General features: G+C 61.2%; 2 protein-coding genes across 4 annotated transcripts; one reads left to right on the top strand and one right to left on the bottom strand.

Annotated features, from left to right (window-relative positions):
• The first annotated feature begins 183 nt into the window (after positions 1-183).
• LOC135286956 (tumor necrosis factor receptor superfamily member 10B-like) lies at positions 184-9,894 on the top strand. 2 transcript variants are annotated; one of them, XM_064400204.1, is made up of 10 exons: positions 184-296; positions 4,643-4,775; positions 4,868-4,996; positions 5,378-5,492; positions 5,927-6,012; positions 6,106-6,198; positions 6,476-6,516; positions 7,418-7,516; positions 7,911-7,983; positions 8,070-9,894. In XM_064400204.1, the coding sequence occupies exons 1-10, from the start codon at positions 249-251 to the stop codon at positions 8,345-8,347; spliced, it is 1,095 nt and encodes a 364-aa protein (XP_064256274.1). In that variant the 5' UTR covers positions 184-248; the 3' UTR covers positions 8,348-9,894. The 2 variants fall into 2 exon arrangements, with proteins under 2 accessions (XP_064256274.1, XP_064256273.1); XM_064400203.1 differs by having other exon boundaries at positions 7,403-7,516.
• On the bottom strand, positions 9,810-22,471 carry RHOBTB2 (Rho related BTB domain containing 2). Of its 2 annotated transcripts, none has more exons than XM_064400201.1 (10): positions 20,937-22,471; positions 15,929-16,130; positions 15,676-15,779; positions 15,406-15,591; positions 14,303-15,327; positions 13,378-13,496; positions 13,158-13,308; positions 12,986-13,074; positions 12,151-12,256; positions 9,810-12,072 (listed from the first exon to the last, which is right to left on the bottom strand). In XM_064400201.1, the coding sequence occupies exons 1-10, from the start codon at positions 20,966-20,968 to the stop codon at positions 11,834-11,836; spliced, it is 2,253 nt and encodes a 750-aa protein (XP_064256271.1). In that variant the 5' UTR covers positions 20,969-22,471; the 3' UTR covers positions 9,810-11,833. The 2 variants fall into 2 exon arrangements, with proteins under 2 accessions (XP_064256271.1, XP_064256272.1); XM_064400202.1 differs by lacking the exon at positions 20,937-22,471 and adding an exon at positions 19,413-19,682.
• Between the last annotated feature and the right edge of the window lie 350 nt (positions 22,472-22,821).

Here is a 22,821-nt window from a genome sequence, read left to right as displayed (position 1 = left end):
CACGGTTTCGATGGGACGAACACGAACCCCGAGGTGAGCAGCGCTGGGACAGCCCCAGGTCCTCCTCTTCCTCCCGTCCCGCCCTCCCATAAAAACTCCAGCCACCGCCTAATTTACTCATTCTCGCCACGCCGTGGGGAGAGAGAGGTGGCTGCCCCAGAGCCGTGTCCGGAGCTGGCCTGGGCTGTGCCCGCTCTGTGCCCTCTCTGTGCCCGCTCCGTGCCCGCCCTGCGGAGCAGCCGCTCACGATGCGCCGGCCCCGACGGCGCTGGCTGCCTGCGCTGCTGCTGGTCACGGTCAGTGGGGAAGGGGCTCCTGGGGCGCGGGGACCCTCCGGGAGCGCGGCCAGGGGGGTCCGGACCCCTGTCGGGGCTGCGCGGGGTGGTCGCGACATGCCCAGACTTGCCGCGCCGTCGCGGGGCTCGGAGCGGGGTCCGGCGAGGAGGGTGGGAAGGGGACGTCGGGGTGTTCGGGGGGCTGCCCTGGTGGGTTCGGCCGAGCGGCGGGGGCGGTGTGAATGGGGGTGCCCCTGGATGGAGGGGAGGGGGTGCGGTTACCTGGGCACAGCGGATGGGGCGTGCCTGTACCTGCGATCGCGGGGGAAGAGCTGCGAGTCGGGGGAAACTGAGGCACGGAGGGGCTCACCTGCTGCGGGGGCCGTGGGGGGCCGCTCACCTGGGCTGCAGGCGACAGGGAAAACACGGGCGGTGGGGCTCGCCTGTCCAGGGGGATATGGGGGGGCTTGAGGCGATGGGGCCGGGGGGTTCGGACAGGCAGGGAAGGACCAGGGGGGTTCGGACGGGCCGGGAAGGACCAGGGGGGTTCGGAAGGGCAGGGAAGGACCAGGAGGGTTCGGAAGGGCAGGGAAGGACCAGGAGGGTTCGGAAGGGCAGGGAAGGACCAGGGGGGTTCGGACAGGCAGGGAAGGACCAGGGGGGTTCGGACGAGCAGGGAAGGATCAGGGGGGTTCGGACGGGCAGGGAAGGACCAGGAGGGTTCGGACGGGCCGGGAAGGACCAGGGGGGTTCGGACAGGCAGGGAAGGACCAGGGGGGTTCGGAAGGGCAGGGAAGGATCAGAAGAATTCGGACGGGCCGGGAAGGACCAGGGGGGTTCGGACGGGCCGGGAAGGACCAGGAGGTTCACCTGAGCACGGCACAGGGGGGTTCGGGGTACCGGGAGGACGTGAGGCTGAGGCCGGGAGTGAGGGCATGCCAGTGTCTGGAAGGGGAATTTTTTTTTCGTTGGGAAAAGCGATTTGAGTCCCCCGGCTCCGAGCACGTGGCCCCGGCGGTAAAAGGCGGCAGGCTGGACGTGAGGCTCGGAGCCCAAGGGAGGGGATTTCCACTTTCTTCGCTCCCATTCCCTGCTGGCGTCTGGTGGCAGCGCCGACACCCCTTTGGGATGTTTTAACACAAGCCCTGCTTCTGGAGCAGGAATGCAACTCGCCCAAACGATGTCCAAGGCCTCAGCACAGGGATTTAGGAAATTCCACCTGGGCATATCATATTTCCCATATTTCCCCGTGGATTGTATGTTGTAGAGTTGGGGAATACCTGAGCTCTGTTGTCACTTGAAGTCATCGTGCCCTGAGTTTATCCCAGAGATCCTGCCCTGACTTGCAGCCCCACGGCAATGGAGGAGCCCAGCGGGTGCTGCTCCGTGCTGGAATTACATCAGCACTGCCCAAAACAGGTTCTCAGAGAGAACTTCTTACCCAGTTCATTCCCTACATTGTTCAGCAGCGTTTATTTATTTAGACCGGCCTGGTAAAGTCAAGCCTTACTAAACCCATTGCCTAAGGCACACTGGTAACAGCCTCAGGGTTTTTTAACTTTTTATCCCCTTTCTGAATGAATGGGACGGGTGAGTGATTCACGTGGGGCATGGTCCGATATTGCGTCGTTGTTGCGTCATGTCCTCTCGCGTCATGGCTGGACACAGGCCACCCTCAGGATGGATCTCTGAGGTTGCTGGAGCTCAAATTCTGCTTGCATGCGGGAATTCCAGGGGAAAATCCCAGCCCCGTGTCCTTGGAGCGGATGACATCAGGTGCCTGCCTGGCACCTCTGTTATCCCGGGTCTTTTGCTGCTGTCAGGGGCTGTGTTTCATCCTCTTTCATCTCAGGAGTTCAGCCAGGTCTCTCCTTAGCTGCAGGGTCCAACTCCTTTTGGGATCACCTCAGGAGAAAAACAAACTGGGGATGGAAGCAGGGGAAGTTCAAAGCTTGATGCTTTCCAGAGCTTTTTCTCCAGACTTGATCCCCCAAGAAGGAAGAACTGATGAAGGATTCCTCTAATTCTTCTGGCTCCAGGCTTTCTCGAGTTGTTTACTGTGGGTGAAAACTCCTCAATTCCGCCGTGCTGGATTTTCCAACTGATAGTTTGGTCAGGGATGGCAGCAGGGTGCTGTGGGCTGATAACCTTATCGTGCACGTGTTGCTGTTCTCTGTAAAGAAATGAAATCCTGTGGCTGAGGGGCCCTCCCAAACTGCAGAAAACATTGTGGTGTGGCTGTGATCACCCTCACAGCATGGCAGAGTTCAGGTGGGGAAGAAACATGGATTTTTTTCCCCCGTGGAAGTGGGACAAATTGTCCCATCACCCCCAGGACTTCCAAGACCAGAATGGGTGAAGCTGTTGTGGCTGGCGCTCCTCAAATGGATAAAAATTTTTACAAACTTTAAATGTTCCTAGCTGGAGAAGAGAGGAGCAGAGGCAGATCCTGGGAGATGCAGAGCCAGAAGGCGTTGGAGGGACATGGATTTGATCCCTCTGAGTCAGGGCCTGGTTCCTGGGCTGCCCAGGGCTCTGTGGCCTGGTCGTGGTGGGTGTTTGTGCTTGCCATGGCCTTGATGCCTTAAGTTTTAGCTTTCGTATTTCTCGGATTCTGTGCTGCCTAGGTGTGCAGTTCTGAGCTTCACATTAAGTGTGGTAAGCTCTCTTCACACAGGAGCTAGACAAAACAATCCCTTTTCTACCCTGGGGCCAAGGACGACCGATACAAGTTTCCTGCCCAAAAGCATAAACAATGTTTAATTGAGAGAAAAACAAGGAGAATTGTACTTTGTAACATAAAGCTCTAAGTGTACAATTAACTCCAATATGCTAATGGACCAAAACTTACAAAAGTGAGAGACACCTCGTGGCTGGTCGTCTGTTTTGGGACCCTTTTGGTTCATCTTGGGTGAAAGAAAATGATTTGGGGGTTGGGAAACATTTCCACACTGGAGTTTTCAAGGGTAAATAAAAGCCAAAATTAGTTATCTATCTAAACTAATGAAAAACATAGCCCTACACCCCCTTCCTTGAAGCCCTGGCTGGGCTCTTGTGCTGCCCAAGGTGTATCCATGGAGGAGATCCTTTTCATAAATCCCTATATATTTATACCCCCTACTTTATTCTTCTCCAGCCTCTGCTCCAGGCCAGCCCTCCCACGCCGTGGGCCTGCCTGGTGGTTCGTGGTGGCTTTTCCTCACCCTCAGTCCTGAGCCCTGACCTTCCCTGACCCTGCTGCCAGTTCTGCCTCTTCCTGTGGCGGGAAGCTGGGGAGGAGGAGGAGGAGGAGGAGGCAGGGACCTGTGGGCAAACTCCATTGTTTCGGTGTTCCAGGCAGCTGCTGACTCAGGGCAGAAATATTTGCTTTAACATTTCACCCTCCGTGCTGGGGGGAGGGAGACAGGAGAGAAAGACGTGTCTCCTGCAGCCAGTGAGTTGTGACATGTCTGTCCCTGCCACGCCGGTGAGCCAGGGGCAGCTTTATATCCACGGATATGCAGTTTTATATCCATGGATATGCAGTTTTATATCCACGGATATCCGTGGAGCAGCTCTGTGCTGGCTCAGAGGCCAATGGGACATTGAGGTGCCCAAAAGTCCCCAAAGCCTAAGGGGACAGATGGCCATTCCTGGAGTGGCCCCGCCAGGGCGGAAGGAGCTGAGGCAGCGCAAAAAGGGTGTGAGAGCCGACGGAAATGTGGCTTTTCTTCCTGATCCTCAGCAGAATAACAGGGAAAACACGGGGCCATGATGTCCCCTGGGAGCCCAGAGGTTTTTTACAAACCCAGGGGTTTTTACAAGCCCAGAGGTTTTTACAAACCCAGGGGTTGGTACTGGGCAGCAGAGCCACCTCCAGCCTTGACACGGGGCTCTTTCCTCTTCCCGACTCTTGCCTTCCATTGGGGCTGTTGGTGCACTCAGGAATTGGGGAAGGAAAAGGGTCCTTCTCAGAAACTGTGGAAGGAAAAGGGTCCTTCTCAGAAACTGGGGAAGGAAAAGGGTCTTTCTCAGAAACTGGAAGGAAAAGGGTCTTTCTCAGAAACTGGGGAAGGAAAAGGGTCCTTCTCAGAAACTGGGGAAGGGAAAGGGTCGTTCTCAGAAACTGGGAAGGAAAGGGGTCGTTAGTGACTCTTTGCCCTGCTGGCAACCTGGCAGGCAGAATTCCCCTGCAAACCTCCAGATCTCTTCTTGGTTTTGCCAAGAAAAATCTGGCCTTGTTTTGTGGGGAGTGCCTTTGGCTGAGGTGGCTCTGAGCCATCCCAAAGCTCCTCTCCTGCTGCACTGGGCACAGCAGCTCTCACCCTGCCCCTTGCCCTATGGATTGGGGTGGTTTTTAACCCAAAGTTTTCTGTATTTTTTAACAGGCGGCCGCTTTGGGAGCCAATGCAGTCACCCTGAGGAGGAGGGACAGCTTGGATTCCTTGGATCTAGGCTGGGGAGGGGAAGATCGTTACTACAAGAAAAGTGATGGTCTCTATTGCCAGAAGTGCCCTGAAGGTGAGGTGGTCTCAGCACTGATCCCACCCCTGCAGCCTCTCCTGGTCCTCCAGCCCGTTCCCTGTGTGTTCAGAGCTTCCCTTTCTCTTCAGGCACCTACATTGCAGAGGAGTGTAAGGAGCAGAAGGGCTCTGGCAAGTGTGAGCCCTGCAGGCCTGGGGAATACATGGAATATCCAAACGCCTTCCGCTGGTGCCGGGACTGCTCGGTGTGCAGGGAAGGTACGAGCTGGGGGGAGCAGGGCTGATGGCTCGGGCTGGGTCCAGCTGAGCTCTCTCAGAGCACAGCGTCACCTGCAGTGTCCCCTGAGAGTGGCTGGGGCTGCCGTCTCTGCCAGACCCGCATCTGTTAAAGGCCACATCCCTCGTGCAAAGCTTGGACACGAGACTCCACACAGAGCAGGAGGACGAGGCTCCCAGCAGCACTGGAAGCTGCTGGTGGAGCTTGATGCAGGCACTGCTTTTCCCTTGGTACGGGCAGCTGTGGGGCAGGAAAAGCTGGCACTCAGCAGCAGGGAGGGCCTTGGTCCTGCCCGGGCCTGTGCCTCACCTGGGGCGGCAGCAGAGGAGCCGGGGTGGAGCCGTGTCCCCTCTGTCCCACAGATCAGGTGAAGCTGAGCCCCTGCCAGCCCGTCAGGAACACGGTGTGTGTCTGCAGGAACGGCACCTTCTGCCCCCCAGACCACCCCTGCGAGATGTGCCAGAAGTGCCAGCCCAGGTGGGTCGGTGTGCTGTTACATTTTAGTTAAACGTCGAAAATGTTCGTTTCGTTCCAAGCTGTGATCTCCCCTGAAGCCTCATGTGTCTGTAATCCCATTGGCCCAAGCCTGATTCTGCACCCGCTCTGAATCTCCCTGTTAAGCTGTGCGAGGGAGACCAGACTCTCTCTTGGCCCTTTGTCTCCCTCTCCCCCTTTTCCCTTCCCCCTCAGTAACCATGCTGCTCATGGGGTGGGTCCCCCAATAAACCCTCATCTAATCAGCACCCTCAGAAGCCCTGTGGGGTCTCCTTGCCTGCCTGCTGCTGTCAGTGATCTCACAGCTCAGGGAGCCCCCCCAGATGAACTGCAGCAGGTCGGGGGCCACGGTGGCTCCTGCAGGGTCTGCGCTGCCGAGCCACAGCTGCTGAGTGTCCCCTGTGTCCCCTGTCCAGGTGTCCCGAGGGCCAAGTGGTGCTGAAACACTGCACACCTGACAGCGACCTCCAGTGTGGTCCTGACACGGACACCTTCCCCTCCTGTGAGTGGGGGCTCTGGGCAGGGTGAGGGCTGGGGGCTGCTGCTGGGGCTGAGGCAGGAGCAGCTGCTCACACCCCTGCTTCGTCTGCTTTAGACCTCTTGGGCATCACTGCAGTGCTGGTTGTAGCAGTTGGGATCCTGGTTTGCATTGCGTTCTACTGCTGGAAACGCCACTGCAGCTCCCCAGGTGGGTGCAGGGGACCCCTGGAGCACCCACCTTGGCCAGGGACTGTGGCTGGTGTGGGCTGGGTGGGAGGAGAGACCCAGGAACACCCACTGGTGTGGGAAGAGAGACCCTGGAACACCCACTGGTGTGGGCTGGGTGGGAAGAGAGACCCTGGAACACCCACTGGTGTGGGCTGGGTGGGAAGAGAGACCCAGGAGCACCCACTGGTGTGGGGGTTGGGTGGGAAGAGGGTCCTGCCTAGGGGAAGGGGGATCACAGTGCTCTCTCCCTCTTCCAGGGGATGGGACACCCTCGAGCAGGAAGCCCTTTGAAATGGTGGTGAGTTCCTGGGATGGCAGGGGGGAATGGCTCTGTTTGTGGGCTGGGGTAAGGTCCTCCATTCCCTCTGCTCCCCACTTGGCCAGCAGCTCCTGGGAAGGCTGGAGGAGCAGGGGAGTGAGGCTCATCCAGCTGGGAAGGCTGGAGGAGCAGGGGGATGAGTTTCATCCAGCTGGGAAGGCTGGAGGAGCAGGGGGATGAGTTTCATCCAGCTGGGAAGGCTGGAGGAGCAGGGGGATGAGGCTCATCCAGCAGTTTCTGGGAGGGCTGGAGGAGCAAGGTGAGTTTCATCCAGCTGGGAAAGCTGGAGGAGCATCTAGCCTTCCCAGCTGGATGAAACTCATCCCTCTGCTCCTCCAGAAGTTGGATGAGTTTCATCCCCCCTCCATCCAGCAAGGGTATGAGTTTCATCCAGCAGTTTTTGGGAAGGCTGGAGGAGCAGGGGGATGAGTCACCAGCAGTATCTGGGAAGGCTAGAGGAGCAGTGGCATGAGTTTCATCCAGCTAGGAAGGCTGGAGGAGCAGGGGGATGAGTTTCATCCAGCTAGGAAGGCTGCAGGAGCAGGGGGATGAGGCTCACCCAGCAGTTTCTGGGAGGGCTGCAGGAGCAGGGGGATGAGGCTCATCCCTGCAGGGTTGTGGTAGAGCTGGGCCAAGCAGAGGAGGCTCTCTGGCAGTGCCCTGGGTGCTTCCAGCCCCTCCCCAGTGCCATTAACACTTTCCTGGTGTCAGTGCTGGCACATCCAGGATCCACAGTGGAGATCCCAGGGTAGGGGTGGGCTGTGCTCACCCAGAGCTCCTCCAAGCTCGGGATCCATGCCCTTGGATCCGTGGCAGGTTCCTGCCTTCCCAAAGCACCACAGTTCGTGTTTCTCCCTTGCCACAGAGCTCTATGTTTCAGAAGCTGCTGTGGTGCAAGACAGGGAACGTGGGGACAGAGGACAACCAGGCCAACAGGCAGACAGAGATGCAGCAGCGTCACACGGCACCAGAGAGACAGGTACGTGAGTGGCACCCTGTGCCCCGGCGTGCCAGGCAAGATCTGACCATCCCGGGGGGCTGCCAGGGCTGGGCTGCTCAGGGGGATGGCAAAGGGCCTCTTTGTGGGGTCAGGATGGCAAAATCTGCTCACTGCAGTCCAGAGAGTCCTCGGAGGATTTAAGGCTGATGCTGAGCAAGCACAGCCCTGGTCTCCCCATCTCGGGGCCTGCAGAGACAGGAAACACGGGTGGCAGGGGTGGGTGGTGATCTCCTGCCCCAGCAGCCCTGGGACACGGGGAGAGGGTCTCCAATGCCCATTGATCACACGTGGCTGCTGGGGCTTGGTGGGTGCTGTAGGACACTGTCATTGCAGGAGTGACACTGTCATTCCAGGAGTGACGTTGTCATTGCAGGAGATGCTGCCGAGTGGGAGTGAGAGACCCTGGAGGAGTCTGGTTCCAGCCCCAGGGTCTGACCCCTCTAAAGGTGAGTGCTGGGGCCCAGGGGATGTGCTGGGGGTGGGATTGCTGTCCCAGCTGCCCGTGCTCTGAGCTGTCCCTTTCCCCCTCCAGTGCTGCAGCGCTCCTTTTACACCTTCGCTAGGAAGGTGCCCAATGAAAACTGGAAGAGATTCGGCCACAACCTGAACCTGGAGGACAATGACATCCCCAAGGACAGGTCAGAGGATGACTTCTACAACATGCTGCGCAGGTGGCAGAACAGGGAGGGCACCAAGGCCTCCGTGAACACGCTGCTGGACACCCTGGACCGCATCAGCCTCGGCGGCGTGGCAGAGAGCATCTCCAACATGCTGGTTCAGAGTGGACATTTTCAGCATGAAACGAGCTGAAGGGAGCAGGGCACACGTTGCAGCTGCCTCCTTCAGGCTACAGCTGTGAAATAATTCTCAGAACGGCTGGATTGTAGCTGTTTGTAGCTATCCTGTGGCTGCTCTCCTCTTGAGGCCATTGTCAGCTGAGGCAGGAGCTGATCCTCACGTGAAGGACAAGCCTCAGGGTCCTCTCTGCTGGAGTTACAGTTCAAAGTTGGTTCTTCCTCGTGGAATCCAAGCTGGTTTCTTGATTTCGCTGGGCCAACGCCAAGAGTTTCAAATAATTTCAGTCTGCCTTGGACCATCTGTCTTGGAAACACTGGTACTACCCAGATTTCTTTGGGATCCGTGCGGAGAAGGGCTCCCTGTGCTTTTGAACTGGATCATCCTTGAATCACAGAAGACTCTTGGTGTCGTAAAATGGCTTCTCTTCTAGAACATCTCTAAGTAAGCTTCATTCTGCGTGCTTGGTGGTTCTGCAAGCTCAGCTGGTGTCTTGGGTTGTTTTTTGTGAACCAACTGTTTGTTTTTGTTATTGTTATTGTTATTGTTATTGTTTTTTGTTTTTGTTTTACATGGTTCTGCTTGTTCTTAGGAGTTAATTTAAAACTGCACTTGGAGGGGACAGGGGGAATGATTTGCACTAGGAGCACTGGGGTTGCCTGGGGAAAGGGACAATGCAGGGCCCACCCAGCCCATCCCCCTGCCAGGACCAGGGCATCTCCCACTCCACCAGGTTGCTCCAAGCCCCAATCAGCCTGACCTTGAATGTTTGCCAGGATGGGGCAGCTTATCTGGGCAGCCTTTCTGCCAGTGTTTACTCACCCTCATTGTGAAGTATTTCTTTGTAGTGTCTAATGTAATGTGATCTTCATTCGGTTTAAAGCCATTCCCGTGTCCTGGCACTCCTAGCCCTTGTCCAGTCCCTCCCCAGCTCTCCTGGAGCCCCTTTAGGTACTGGAAAGGGCTCAAAGGTGTCCCAGAGCCTTCTCTTCTCCAGGCTGGACAATCCCAGCTCTCCCAGCCTGGCTCCAGAGGGGTTCCAGCCCTCGGAGCAGCTCCGTGGCCTCCTGGATTTGTTCCAAGGCTTTCACATCCTTGTGGAGGCCCCAGAGCTGCAGGTGGGGTCTCCCCAGAGCTGAGGAGAAGGGAAAAATCCCCCCATGGCCCTGCTGGGCCCAGGTTAGCCCCGTGGCTGTGGGGTGGCTGCTGTCCCTGTGTGCCCCAGCGTGGCGGGGTGAATGCACTGAGTGTGAGTGTGACCGTGGTACCTCCTGCCCATCTCAGACCTCAAGCACTGTGCCTCACACAGAGCTCAGGGACAGCCTAGCTGTAAAAACAGCTGGGAGAACTCCTGGATTACTTGAGCTGCCACCCCAGTCCAGCCCAGCCCACCAGAACCTTCCCCAGTGTGTTGGGAGAGTGCTCAGCACCCTTCCTGCTGCTCCCTTTCTCCTCCACCCTCCAATACAACAAGCAGTAATTTTGTACTTATTTATTTAGCAATTGTAAACATAGCTTTTAAGTTAATATATGCAATATAAAAATATTGGTATTTTGTTATGCATGGTCGTGTGTTTTTTACAGAGCTCTGGCCCAGCCAGTTTTACTTTTCCAGTTTGTTACATTTCTCTGTTTATGAAGGTTTAACTTTAAAAAAAAAATCCTCCTGATTTTGTCGTCTGGTTTGATTTGTTTTCCCCCCAGAACTCTGGTGAGGGCCTCTCTGGGGTCTCAAGGGACACCAAGGTCCAGGGTCCCAGTGGACACCAGTTGCTCCATGTGGCACTGAGGACTCAGCCCACGGAATTAATGCTCAGCCACCCCAGGAATGGTCCCCAGGAGTCCTTTGTGCCAGGGACAGCCCTCAGCAGCCATCCTGGCCTTACTGGCCCTACAGAGCCCCGTGCAGAGCAGGGGGTGCCAGCCGTGCCTGGAGCGGGGGGCAGCGGCGGCGCTGCCCGGGGGCTGCGGCTCCTCCAGCCAGGGCTCTGTGTGTTGCAGTAGCTGTGTTGCAAATCCATGCAGTGCTCAGTGAGGAGAGGGCTCTGCTCAGCCCCCAGAAACTGCTCCCCTGCCCCTGCACCCCGAGGGCATTTCTAAGAGCTGGGGTGACAAGCAGGAGCTGTTGGTGACCTGCCCGGGGGGTTCGTGCCCAGGGGCTCCCCCGGGCATCCCCCTGTGCCCCCTCAGCATGCCAGGGGCTCCTGCAGAGCCAGGCACATGCAGGGTTCAGTGCCAGGGCTCGGGTCCTGGCCTGGGCAAGGCAGACAGGCCTCGGAAGCAGCGGCGAGTGCCCGGGTTGTGTGGGAAGGACAGAAAGCCGTGGTCCTACCTGCTGGCTGGGGCTGCCACGGGACAGAACAGGGTGAGGAGCCACCTCGCTCCTGCCTCCGAGGCTGCGGGCAGGCATGCACAAGGGCAGGCTCCAGGGTGCTCCAGAGGCCAGCTGGGAAGAGGAGCAGTGTGGGGTGTGAGGGGTCACCCCCGGGAGCATCCCCGGGGCTCCTCCAGCAGCAGCCTCTGCAGGGATGGGCTCCAAGGAGCTCTCCCTCCCAAGGGTGAGGAGGTCTGGGTGCCTCCTGCCCAGCCTGGCAGCCCTGCAGGGACACAGGTGGGACAGGCAGAGTTAGTCCTATGGAAAAGCCACCTCATGTTGTGCCAGGGTTTGGGTCCTGCCAGGCCTCGCTGTCCCTGCCCGTCCCAGGAGCGCTGGCAGGGGGTGATGGCATCACCCCGAGCCTGGCACAAGGGCGTGCCAGTCCAGCTGCTCCTCCCACACACACAGGGACCACGCCGGGCTTTTAAAATACCATTTATTACAATGGAGCCTTCCAGGCTAAAATCCCAAGCCGAGGGCTCGGGGTTGGTTTCTGGTGTGGCAGATTGAGGGAGTGGGTTTGGGTTTGGGGTTTTTTTTTTGCTTTAAGTTTCTGTCTAAACAAAATTGAAGAGTTAAGAACAGGGAGGAGGGGACTCCAGTCCCCTCCGTGCCCTGAATTAGGACAGACCCCACTTGTAGAGGAAATCCTGCAGTGCCTGGAGGCATTTGGGGACCGGGGTCCCCTGCCCTGTGCTGACCCTGCTGTCAGTCCAAGGGGGTGGCAGGACCCCCACGGTGGCTCCAGGTGGTGAGATGCCATCAGACACCCCAACCACATCCCAGAGCTTCTGGTTCCAAATCAAAGTGGAAGCTGGATGTGTTTCTTCTTCATGTTCGTCTTCCTCACGCTGATGATGTTCCGAAAAACAAAACTGATTTCCAACAAAAATTCCACGTGAAATGAAACCACAACACAGCCCTCGTGCTCCTGTAAACGTGAGTTTCTCCTGCTGCTCGGGCTCTGCCAGTCCTGCCGCGGGGAGAGCAGGGCTGAGCCCGTCTGCTGCGGGGCCAGTGCCCTCCGTGCCCGGCGCTGGGGCAGGGCATCCCACCCTTCCTCCTCCTCCTCCTCCTCCCCGTCTCCTCCCAGCGACGCTGGGGCCAGGGCAAGGACGGGGCTTTCAAACCACAGCCGAGGAGGAGGAGGAGGAGGAGGAAGAGGAGGCTGTGGCTGCCGACGATGAAGGAGAGGAAGAAGGGGAGGAGGAGGCGTTCCAGAAGAGCCACCGCCTCTTGGGCTGCCGTTTGAGGTGGAGGTAGTCTTCCTTCTCCCGCTCCTTCTTCGCCCGCTGGTAGTGATCCTCCTCCTTCAGGTACCACACCGGCGGCCAGCGGTGCTTCTCGAAGTACTCCTGGTTCTCTGCGGGCACACGGGGGGGTGAGGGCCGTGCCAGGAGCGCGGGGACCCGCCTGTCACCTCCCCCCGGCTGCCACTCACCTCCCGACATGGCCTTCATGTCCCGGGGGAACTTGCGGCAGACGTTGTTGTAGTTGGTGCAGATGTGGTGCAGGCACCAGTCGGCGAGCTGGTAGGCGCAGTGGAACTGGGGGAGGATGGGACACCAGCTCAGGGCCACCAGGAACGGGCCAGCACCAGGGGTTCACCTCACTGCTCCACGGACATCCAAGGCCAGACCTGGCTGTCCAGCTCCTGGGGCTGCCAGACCCCTCTGTGTGTCACCTGGAGCACGCCCAGCCTTGCCAGACCCCTCTGTGTGTCACCTCCAACCCTGCCAGACCCCTCTGTGTATCACCTGGAGCACCTCTTGTTCTGCCAGACCCCTCTGTGTGTCACCTTGAGCACCTCCAACCCTGCCAGACCCCTCTGTGTATCACCTGGAGCACCTCTTGCCCTGCCAGACGCCTCTGTGTGTCACCAGGAACACCTCCAATCCTGCCAGACTCCTCTGTGTGTCACCAGGAACACCTCCAATCCTGCCAGACTCCTCTGTGTGTCACCCCCAGCCGTGCCAGACCCCTCAGTGTGTCACCTCCTGCCCTGCCAGACCCCTCTCTGTGTCATCTTGAGCACCCTCAGCCCTTCCAGACCCACCCCTGTGTCACCTCCTGCCCTGCCAGGCCCCTCAGTGTGTCAGCTCCAACCCTGCCAGACCCCTCTGTGTGTCACCTGCATCACCCCCAGCCCTGCCAGACCCCTCTGTGTCACCTCTTGCCCTGCCAGACTCCTCTGTGTGTCACCCCCAGCCCTGCCAGGCCCCTGAGTGTGTCACCTGGAGCACCCCCAGCCGTGCCAGCACAGGCTCCTGTCCTACCTGAGCCAGCTCCAGGAACACCAGCACGTCCCCGTCGATGTCCACCATCATCTGCGCCGCCTCCATCAGGCCGGTGACCGTGTACTGCTCTGCACAGGGGGACACACGGGCTCAGGGGGTGGCTGGCACGGGGTGGCAGTCACCCTGCCGTGCTGCAGGCACCCGGACTCACCTGTGAGAGCCACCAGGTGCGGCAGGCAGAGGCGGTTGGCCAGGATGATGAGCTTCATGTCGTCCAGGTCGGGGCTGGAGCTGAACTGCCCCGTGTATAGGTACTCCAGCACCGCCCGCATGCAGCTCTTGCTGGTGTGAGGAAGTGCCACCTGCCAGGCACACACATTGTCACCTCCTGGCCGTCCCCACCGCGCCACCCGCCCAGGAGCTCTCCTCACCTCGTTGGTGGAGCTCTCCACGAAGGGGCCGCCGAACATCGCGGCCATCCAGTCGCAGCTGGAGATGAGCAGGGGCTTGTGGGCACTGATAGCACCGTCATCCAGCACGAAGGTGACATCTGGGGACAAGCACAGGGCTGCTGGGACCGGCCCTGCCACAAAGCGCCTCGCCCCGGGAAAGCAGAGGGAAGGGGATAGAGCCTGCCATATCCGCTCTTTTTCCCTAAAATATCGCTCATTTTTATCCAGCATTCCCTGCCAGCTCAGAGGAGCTCAGGGAAGAGCCTCAGCAGGGCTCTGCCTGTTCCAAGGGGTGTTCCCAGGTCACCCCACAACACATTTGCCACATTTGCTAGGAAGCAAATGTCACACTTAAACTTGAGTGCTTGGAGAGCTGGGAAGGAGGCTGGGGATCTCCTGCCTCGCTCTTCTCCCAGGGGTGTGCAGGGGCCACCACACATCTGTCCCTGACAGGGACAGCCTGACCTTATTAGGATCCATCTCCATGAAACAAATCCAGCCAGAGGGAGGCTGGGACATTCACGTCCCCCTGGGATGTCACCTCGTGCTGGTGGCTCGTGGTGCTCACTGGAAAGCTGGGGAAATCCTACTAAGGGCACTTGCTCCTCGTAAATCAGGATGACCCTGTAAAAATCCAGGCTGGGAGAGAAGGAAGTCGCCTTTGCAGCTCTCCCATAAATAAACAGAGCTGCTGGGCCAGCTGGGGAGCAGGAAACCCTGGGGAAGGGCTGCACACTGACTTTCTCAGGGCAAAAAAAGGCGATAAAAATCCCCACACTGCAAAGTGTGACCAAAAACCCTGGGGGAGGCATGGCCACACCCTCACTCATGGAGCAAAACCAGGAGCCCCCACCCACCCTGTGAGCCCCCAAAAAGGACCAGGCTGCTGCTCCCGGAGCCGTACCCGAGAAAGTCCCCTTGGCCAGGCATTCCTTCACCCGGTTGGTCCTCCGGACGTGGAAGGCTTTGGTGATCTCCTGGTTCATGAACGCCTCGTTGTTGAGGATGTTGGCCACCATCATGCGCAGGTCGAACACCTCCAGCAGCTCGGCGATGTGAGCGATGTGCATGAGGTCCCGCTCGTTCTCGTCCAGCTCGCCCGTGTACAGGTACTTCAGCACGGCCCGGAAAGGACCCGGCTGGATGGACGCGTCCATCTTCACCACCACCATCAGCTTGGACTTGTAGGTCAGCGGGTCCTCGGCCATCTCCTCCTGGATGCTGGTGAAGGCCCTGCTCCACGAGGAGAGGTTCCGGCCCCGGCGCAGCCCGCGCTCGCCGTTCTCGTAGCGGTCGCCCCGCAGGATCCCGTCACTGGTGGAGGCTCTAAGGCACGGTTTGCGCTGGCCGGGTCCGGCCTCCTCGGCGCTCTCGCAGATGTCGAAGCTGGCGGCCCTCAGGAGGAAATCCCGCCCGTGGTGCCTCTCCTCCTGGTGCAGCATCCGCTCGGCGGCCGCGGTGACGGCCACCCCGAAGCCGTGCCCCGCGGTGCTCTGCTGGTCCTCCTCGCTCAGGTCCATGAGGAACAGGTCGTAAAACTTGGAGGAGGAGGTGGAGAGGTAGATCTTGTGTGCGTAGATTTTGATCTTCTCTTGCAGCACCAGGATGACGTCCGCGCACAGGGGGTCCTCCAGAAGGTGAGCTGGACGCTCCTCGTTGTTGGAAGGGGGGTCCGGGACGATGATGATGGGAGGAGGGGGCTTGGGGGGCAGGAAGGGGGCTTGGAGCAGGGGCCGCTGCACGTTGCGCAGGTGGGACTTCCAGAACTGCAGGTGGCGGCGGGAGATGAGGGCGGCGCGGATGGCATTGTCAAAGACGTCCTTGACGCCAAACTGGGCCACCACGCTCGTCTCGTAATAAGGGATCCCCAGCTCCTTGGCGACCTCCCTGCCCTTCTCCGGGGGAAGGATCTCATTAGGCTTAATTGGCCTGAAAGAGACAGGAGATAATTAATGAAGAGAGCTCTTGAGATAAGGAGGGCAGGCAGGGACGTCTCCAGGGCCCCACCTGGCCAAGGGTCGCCGGGCGCGGTTGACGGCCTCCAGGTCGGCGTAGCGCAGGTCGAGCTGGCAGCCCACCAGGATGACGGGGGCGCGGGGGCAGAAGTGCTTGATCTCCGGGTACCACATGGTCTTCACATGGTGCAGGGAGTTGGGGTTGGCGATGGAGAAGCACAAAACCACGACGTCGGACCTGCGAGGGGACAAGGAGGGGTCAAGGTCCGGTTTGGGGACTCCCTCCCTGCCCGGGGCAGCGCAGGGCTCTGCCTCTCCCTACCTGCCGTAGGCAAAGCGCCTGTCCTTGTGGTGGTCACCAAAGGTGTCCCAGAGGCGCAAGGACACGCTGACATCGTCTACCACATCCCGGGAGCGCTCCAGCACCTGCAGGAACAGAAACCATCCAGCTCCTCAGTCCCTGAGCCTCACAACGACAACAGCAGGGCTGTCCCCACCGTGGGGAGTCAATCACAAGCTCACAACCCTCCCACGGCGTGTCCACGAGCCCCCCCAGCACCCTCGGCAGCCCTCACCTCCTGGCAGACGCGGTACTGGTCGATGGCCCACACCGTGGGCACGTGGGTGGCCAGCAGCTGGTACTGGGTCAAGGTGGCGTTGCAGGCACGGGCACAGATGAGCCGGGTCTTGCCCACCGCGTTGTCCCCGACCACGACGCACTTGATGGTTTCTACGTTTGGCCTCTCATAATCCATGTCAGAATCCATTAATTGGGACCTGCGGGGGGAACGAGGGCTCGGCAAAGGCAGCCAGGACCAGCCAGGGGTGTCTCCAGGGCACCACAGGGGCACAAAGCAGGAGGATGCTGACACTCGCTGGCAGCCCGGGGAAGCTCTGCAGCAGCTCAGCCCTTCCCAGCTCGCTGTGCCCGCCAGTCCCCTTTAAAATTTTATGTTCTGGTGGCAGTGTGGCTGCTGTGCCACGTCAGACACATGGCCTGCGTTGGATTGCGCCCTCCTCCCTCCCGGCTCTCCGGCTCATGCTTGTTCATGTGAGATGAGGCTTTTTTTTTCCCCTCTCCCTTCCTCCTCTTCCTTTTCTCCATCTCCAGCGTTTGCAAGAGAAGCTTCCAGAGCCGCCTGACCGAGTGCACACGCGGGCACTGCCCAGCCCTGCAGTCTGGCAGGGGACACTGACCTTCCCCCCTCTTCCCACCCCATTCCCGAGGGGATATTTTCTCCCAGCTAAGAGCAGCAAGAAGAAACTCCTTAGGTTTCCCAGAGGCTCAGAAGCCACAGGGATTGGGAGAGCTCCCAGGAGCAGGCGTGACCCCAACACTCCTCAGAGACATGTTGGTGCTGTGGGTGCTGCACAGCTGATGAGCAGCAGCCAGGTGTGCCCAGGTGTGCCACCCATTCCCTGCTCAAAGCCTAAATCAGCCAGAATTAACTCATCACAGCATGAACCCAACGGTTTATGTGGTTTTGAGGGGGAAAAGCATTGAGGGGATTGAGGGATAGCAAAAAGGACAAAAAAACCGCACATCCCAATTTCTCTGAACTTCCCAAGGCCACAGATCTCTTCCCCCTTGGGACAGCAAAAAGGACAAAAACCCACACATCCCAATTTCTCTGAACTTCCCAAGGCCACGGATCTCTTCCCCCTTGGGATACCAAAAAGGACAAAAACCCCCACATCCCAATTTCTCTGAACTTCCCAAGGCCACGGATCTCTTCCCCCTCGTCGCTCCCTCCTGGCAGCGGCCTCCCGGGCTGCTATAATAAACCACCAGCGCAGTGAGCGAAAATACCCGGTAACGATGGCAACCGAGCCCTGCACGTGGGACCACAGCTCCCCGAACCGGCAGCCTGGCAAGGACTTCCCAATGTTAGCGCCTCCCTCCGTGCGCAGCCTCCCGGGCACACCTGGACCCCGGGGCAGGACCGAGCCACCAGCCCCGAGGGCAGCAGGAGGCAAAGGCAGGTGGCACAAATCCAGGTCACTCCGGGTGCCAGCGCTTCCACACCGGGCTGGTCCCGAGGCAGAACTTCTCCGAGTAGCTGTCGCCGCATTCCACGCCCCCTCCATCCTTTGGGATGCAGGGAATTCATCCCAAAGGGCATTGCAAACCAGGAGCAGCGGCAGGGCAGGTGGGCTCCTTCCCCGTTAGCCCCTCAAAACCCATTTCCATCCCCCTCTGCTGCCGTCCCCTGTCCCCTGCTCCTCCCAGGGACCAGCTGGGCTCTGCAGGACCGGGAGATCTCCGGGGAGGGGGGTGTGAGTGCTCGGGGAGCTTTGCTGTGGCTATTTTTAGGCCCGGCCGTGCTCCCAAGTCAGCCAAGCTGGTTGGGATGGAGGGGGAAGGCACAGGAATGACAACGGCAGTTGGCACTTGGGATGTTTGTCCCTCGTGGGGAGCTCAGCCCACCCCCAGCCGAGCCAGCTCGCAAAGTCTGGTGCCTCATGGGAATTAAGGGCTAAATCCCTGTGGGATCAGTGCCTGCCGTGAGGAGGGGAAGAGGGGGAAGCAGCAGGGATAAAAAGGGGGTCTGGAAAGCAGAACCTCCTTGGGGAGCTCTCCTGGCCCCACGGTGGGGGTGTCACAGCCCCTCACCCACAACACCAACCCCAGGAGGGGCTGAACCTTTTCAAGCCCCCTCCTCACCTTCCCCACCATCACTGCTCTCCTGGGAACAGCTCCAAAATCCACCGCAGAGTAAAAATAACCCGAGATGCCGAGAGATTGGAGTTCCCCCCGAAGGAAAAGCTCTTCCCAGAGGAGCAGGGCTGCTCCAGCCAGCAGCCCCCCAGCCCTGCTCTCCCTGCCTGCTGCAGCCCCCCACCCAAAGCACGGCCACCCAATTCACACCCACACCCCCCCCAAGGAGAACCCCAAAATTGCTCCTTCCAGGCTCCCAGCCCGCGGTTGCCAAGGCAACTGCACCATCACCCCGGGAGCCGTCGCTTAGCAACTCCAGGCTCCAAATCCTCCATCCCGCACCTCGCCAGGGGAGGAGACCCCCCAAACCGGGGCGAAACCGCCCCGAAACCGCGGCGGTGCCCAAAAATCACGGGGTGCTTGGGGCAGCGGCGGGGTGCGGGCGGAACGGGGCCCGGGCGGCCCCGGGAAGCAGCCGGGGCTGTGGAGGCCGCGGCAGGAGGCGGTGCGGGAGAAACGGGGCCCCGAGCGGGGCTGCAGCACGGCCGGGCCCGGGGGATGCGGCGGGCACCGGGATCGGGGGTGCGGGCACCGCACAGGGCTCGGGGAGCACCGGGAGAGGGCACAGGGGTTTGGGGAGGGAGCGGGGAGCGACCGGGTTGGGGGCGCGGGGAATTGCGAGGGGTCTCGGGGGGGCTCGGAGCATCCGGGCCGGGGGTGCGGGCATCGCACCGGGCTCGGGGAACACCGGGAGAGGGTGCGGGGCAGCCAAGGGGGCTCAGGAGTGTTCCGAGCACCCGAACCGGGGCTGTGGGGCATTGCAAAGGGGACAGGAAGCACCGGGAGAGGGTGCGGGGCATGGAGAGGAGGCCGGGGAGGACCCGGGCCAGGCGTGCGGGGCATCGCGAGGAGGTTGGGGGTGCTCGCGGCACCCAGATCGGGGGTGCGGGACACCGCAAGGAGACTGGCGAGGACCTAGGCCGGGGCTGTGGGGCACCGCAGGGAGGCTCAGGAGAGCTCGGAGCGCCCGATCCGGGGTGCGGGGCATCGCGGGGAGCTCGGGGTGCTCGGAGCACCTGGATCGGGGGTGCGGGGCATCGCGGGGAGCTCGGGGTGCTCGGAGCAGCCGATCGGGGCTGGGGGCATCGCGAGGAGCTCGGGAAGCACCGGGAGGGGGTTCCGGGATACGAGGGGACTGGCGAGCAGCGGGAGCCGGCGTGGGGCACGGCGAGGGGGCGAGGGGGGCCTGGAGCCACCCGGATCGGGGGTGCGGGGCACGGCGAGGGGCCGGGCCCTCGCTGTCCCCTGTCCGGCCGCGGAGCCGGGCCGGGCCGGGCCGGGCAGGATGCGCGGAGGCGGAGCGGGGCGCGGAAGCGCGGGGGGGTCCCCCCGGTACTTACACCAACACAGACGAAGCGGCGGCTCCCAGGGGCCGGGGCCGGGCTCGCCCCTCCGGACATGGCCACGGCGCAGGCTGCGCGGCTTGGCGGGGCACGGCTGGGCGCCGCGCTGCGCGGCTCAGGGCCGGGGCCGCGGGGGCCCATGGCGGCTCCTCGGCCGCCCCGATCTCCGCATCCGCGGCCCGCTGCGCTGCGCGGAGCCCTGCGCGGACCGCGGCCCTGCGCGCTGCGCCGAGCGGTGCGCGCTGCCCTGCGCGCTGCAGTCGCGGCCGCCCCGCCTTTCATTCACAAAAAACAAGCGGTCCCGGCCCAGCCCCGCCCCGAGCCCCCCCCGCTGCCGCGCATTGGCTCGGGGACACACGGGGGGGGCTCCCGGGGGGGGTACGGGCCCGTCCTGCCGCGCACGGGGACCCTCAGCTTGTCCCTTGCAGGAGGCTCCGTGGTGGCCCCCACTCCTGCCCTGGGATCTCCATCCTGCCCCTAAATCCTGCCCCTGCTTTGTCATGTCCCCCTAAATCCGCCTTGAGACCCCATAATGTCCTCTCACCCTCCTTGCAGGGGCTCCCTCGATTCTGCCTGCGGACCCCCCCGTGTCCCATCGTGTCACGACACGAACCCATCGTGTCCCCAACTCTCCCTTGCAGGGGACTCCTCTGTGCCCCCCAATGCTGCCTTCCATGCCACCCCATCCTGCCCCTAAACCTCCCTCTGTGGGGGCTCTGTTGTGGCCCCGATTCTGCCTTGGGACCCCCATCCTGGCCCTAAACCCCTCCCATCCCGGCCCCCAGTCCTGCACTCCGTGGATCCCTATGCCCCCTCTGCATGAGACCCCCACCCCGCCCCTGCTCCTCCCACCCTCTGTGGCATCCACAGGAGAAGATGACACCATCATCCCCCCTGAACCTCACCTCCATCCTTCCTCTGCATCTGATTGACCCCCCCGATCCTGACCTGGGGAAGGGGTGCACCCTCCCCTGCATCCCTCTGAGACCCTTCTCTCCCCCCAAATTTCGGGAAGTGCCAGCTCCCAGCTGGGCCATGGGTGGTGCTGCTGGTGGAGGAGACCCCTCACAAGCCCCAGAGCCCCCCCGGAGCACCCCCAAACCCTCGCAGGGCTTCTCGCGGGGGTGGTGGGGGGTGAAGCTGCTCCATCCCTCCGTGCCCTCCAAGCACAGGCCACACGCCGCAGTCCTGCCTCTCTACCCTTCCCTACAGGGCTTCTTGCAGCCCTGTCCTCACCCCCAGGGCATCTCCCCGAAATCTGAACCCTCAGGACACACAAAAAGCCCCGAGTCATCTTTGCAGCGCGGCTGCCGGGAAGGCGGCGGGCACGGCCGGCTGCTCTGACCCCGCACATCCGCATCATGTGATCCTCGCCATCCCTTCCCGAGCCGCTCAGCCTGCCCATCCCCGCCAGGCTCGGCCCCCTGCGCGGCCCGAGCCCGTCCCGCTCGGGTCAGGCCCGTGCCAGGCTGACACGGATGCAAAGCAGCCCCCCCTGCCCGGCCGCCGGCCCCGCCTCACCGGACTCGCAGCACGGGGATCTGTCTCTCCATAGCAGAAGGAGATGGAGCCGCTAATTTGGGGAGGGGAAAGCTCTTTTGGCTTCTGAGCCGGCGAGAGGCAGCTCCTCTCTGCCCGCGCCGGGAGCGGGAGGCGGCGGCGGAGCTGCGGAATCGCTGCCCCGGGAGCTGCGGAACCGCTGCCCCGGGAGCTCCGGAGTCGGTGCCCCGGGAGCTGCGGAATCGCTGCCCCGGGAGCTCCGGAATCGCTGCCCCGGGAGCTGCGGAGTCGCTGCCCCGGGAGCTCTGGAGTCGGTGCCCCGGGAGCTGCGGAATCGCTGCCCCGGGAGCTGCGGAACCGCTGCCCCGGGAGCTCCGGAGTCGCTGCCCCGGGAGCTGCGGAGTCGCTGCCCCGAGAGCTGCGAGCAGCCGAGCCTCAGAGCCTGGAGCTTTCTGCCGCTTGGAGTGGGTCACGGGGAAGGAACACGTACAGCTTGTTTGCCAGCCGCATGATTTGGCTTATTTGCTCTCTTGTAGCAGGTGCTTAATTGTGGCAGAAAGGGTTCCCGGCAGCTTTCCGGGCAGCCAAATTCCCGCCTGCTCCTCTCGCAGCCAGGCAAAACAAAAGCACGATTGTCACCCGCAGGCGGAACGCTCCGGCCGCGGAGCTCGCCCGGGCCTCCTTCCCGGGAGGAAAGGTTTCCCGGGAGGAGAGCCCGCGGATGGAGGCACCGAGGTGGGCACGGGCCGGGGGAGAGGGGTCGGGAGCGGCTGTGGAGCAGGGGGGGCTGCCCACAGCCCCTCTCCTCCGAGGGAGGAGGAGGAACACAGGTCTCAGCTGACTGTTCCCCAGCGAGCCCACGCTGTGGCACGGCTTGGCATGGCATGGAGCAGCACAGCATGGCACAGCACAGCTGCCCAGGGCCATCCCCCTCCCTCAGCACTGGCAGGGCTGTGATCAAGAGGCCTTTTGCTTCCCCATCCCATCTCTCCAATTTAAGCCTCTTGAACCTGTCCCCAGGGAATTCCATGTGTCCAGCTCCATGATCCTGACTCCACAGCCAAGGCTGAGCTCTGGGGCTCACACCAACCCCCTGCTCACCCCACAGCATCCTCTCTCCATCTCCCACTCCCCAGCCAGGAATGAAGAAGCCCTCAGGATATCCAAGGTATGAGCGGGCATTGCTCCAGCCCCAGTAAAATTTATGACTCTCCAGTTTAAAGCCAGAGCATTTCCACCCCTCCCAGGTGCTGCCAGGACCCTGCCCAGCCTGGCTGGGGTCAGGATGCAGCAATCCAAACCCAAACCCATTTTCCTTGTGCTCCTTGGATGCCCTGCAACTGCTACAGCTTTCCTGGCTCTGCCCCCACCCTGCCCCCAATCCAGCATCATTCACCTTGCAAGGGGCTGAAAGGTGGCACAGACCAAGGCAGTGCATCCCTCACTGGACAATGCGGATTTAGGACAGGGGGACACCCCAAAAACCCCGGACCACACATTCCCAAAGCCCCCAGCACCAGGACCCTGCCTTTGCCTTTGCTGTTTTCCACCTCATCCAGGGAATGGAGGCGTTGCTGTGGCGTGGGTGGGATGGGAGCAAAGGGCAAAGTCCCCGGAGAAAGTGACCGGAGGACAAGTGCCAGGAGCAGGGGCGGGAGGAGGCAGCAGGAGATACTTACAGGCTGTGAGCCATGGCTGTCATCTTCCCGCCGGGGCTGCCCTTCCCTGGCCTTTCCATCGCTTTCTCTTGGCAGGCTCTGCAAGGAGAGGGCACAGGGACCTGTGAGACCCCCCCAGACACGGACTCATCCTAAAGCCACCCCCTCCCCGCTCGGTGTCACCTCCCCACCCTGGAGACAGAAACGTGGGACACGCACAGACCTGTCCCCTGCTCCGAAGGTTCCAC

This window comes from Passer domesticus, chromosome 28 (assembly GCF_036417665.1).
Source record: "Passer domesticus isolate bPasDom1 chromosome 28, bPasDom1.hap1, whole genome shotgun sequence".
Taxonomy (NCBI): Eukaryota; Metazoa; Chordata; class Aves; order Passeriformes; family Passeridae; genus Passer; species Passer domesticus.
Note: the sequence above shows the minus strand (reverse complement) of the source record. Positions and strands in the feature narration are given on the sequence as shown.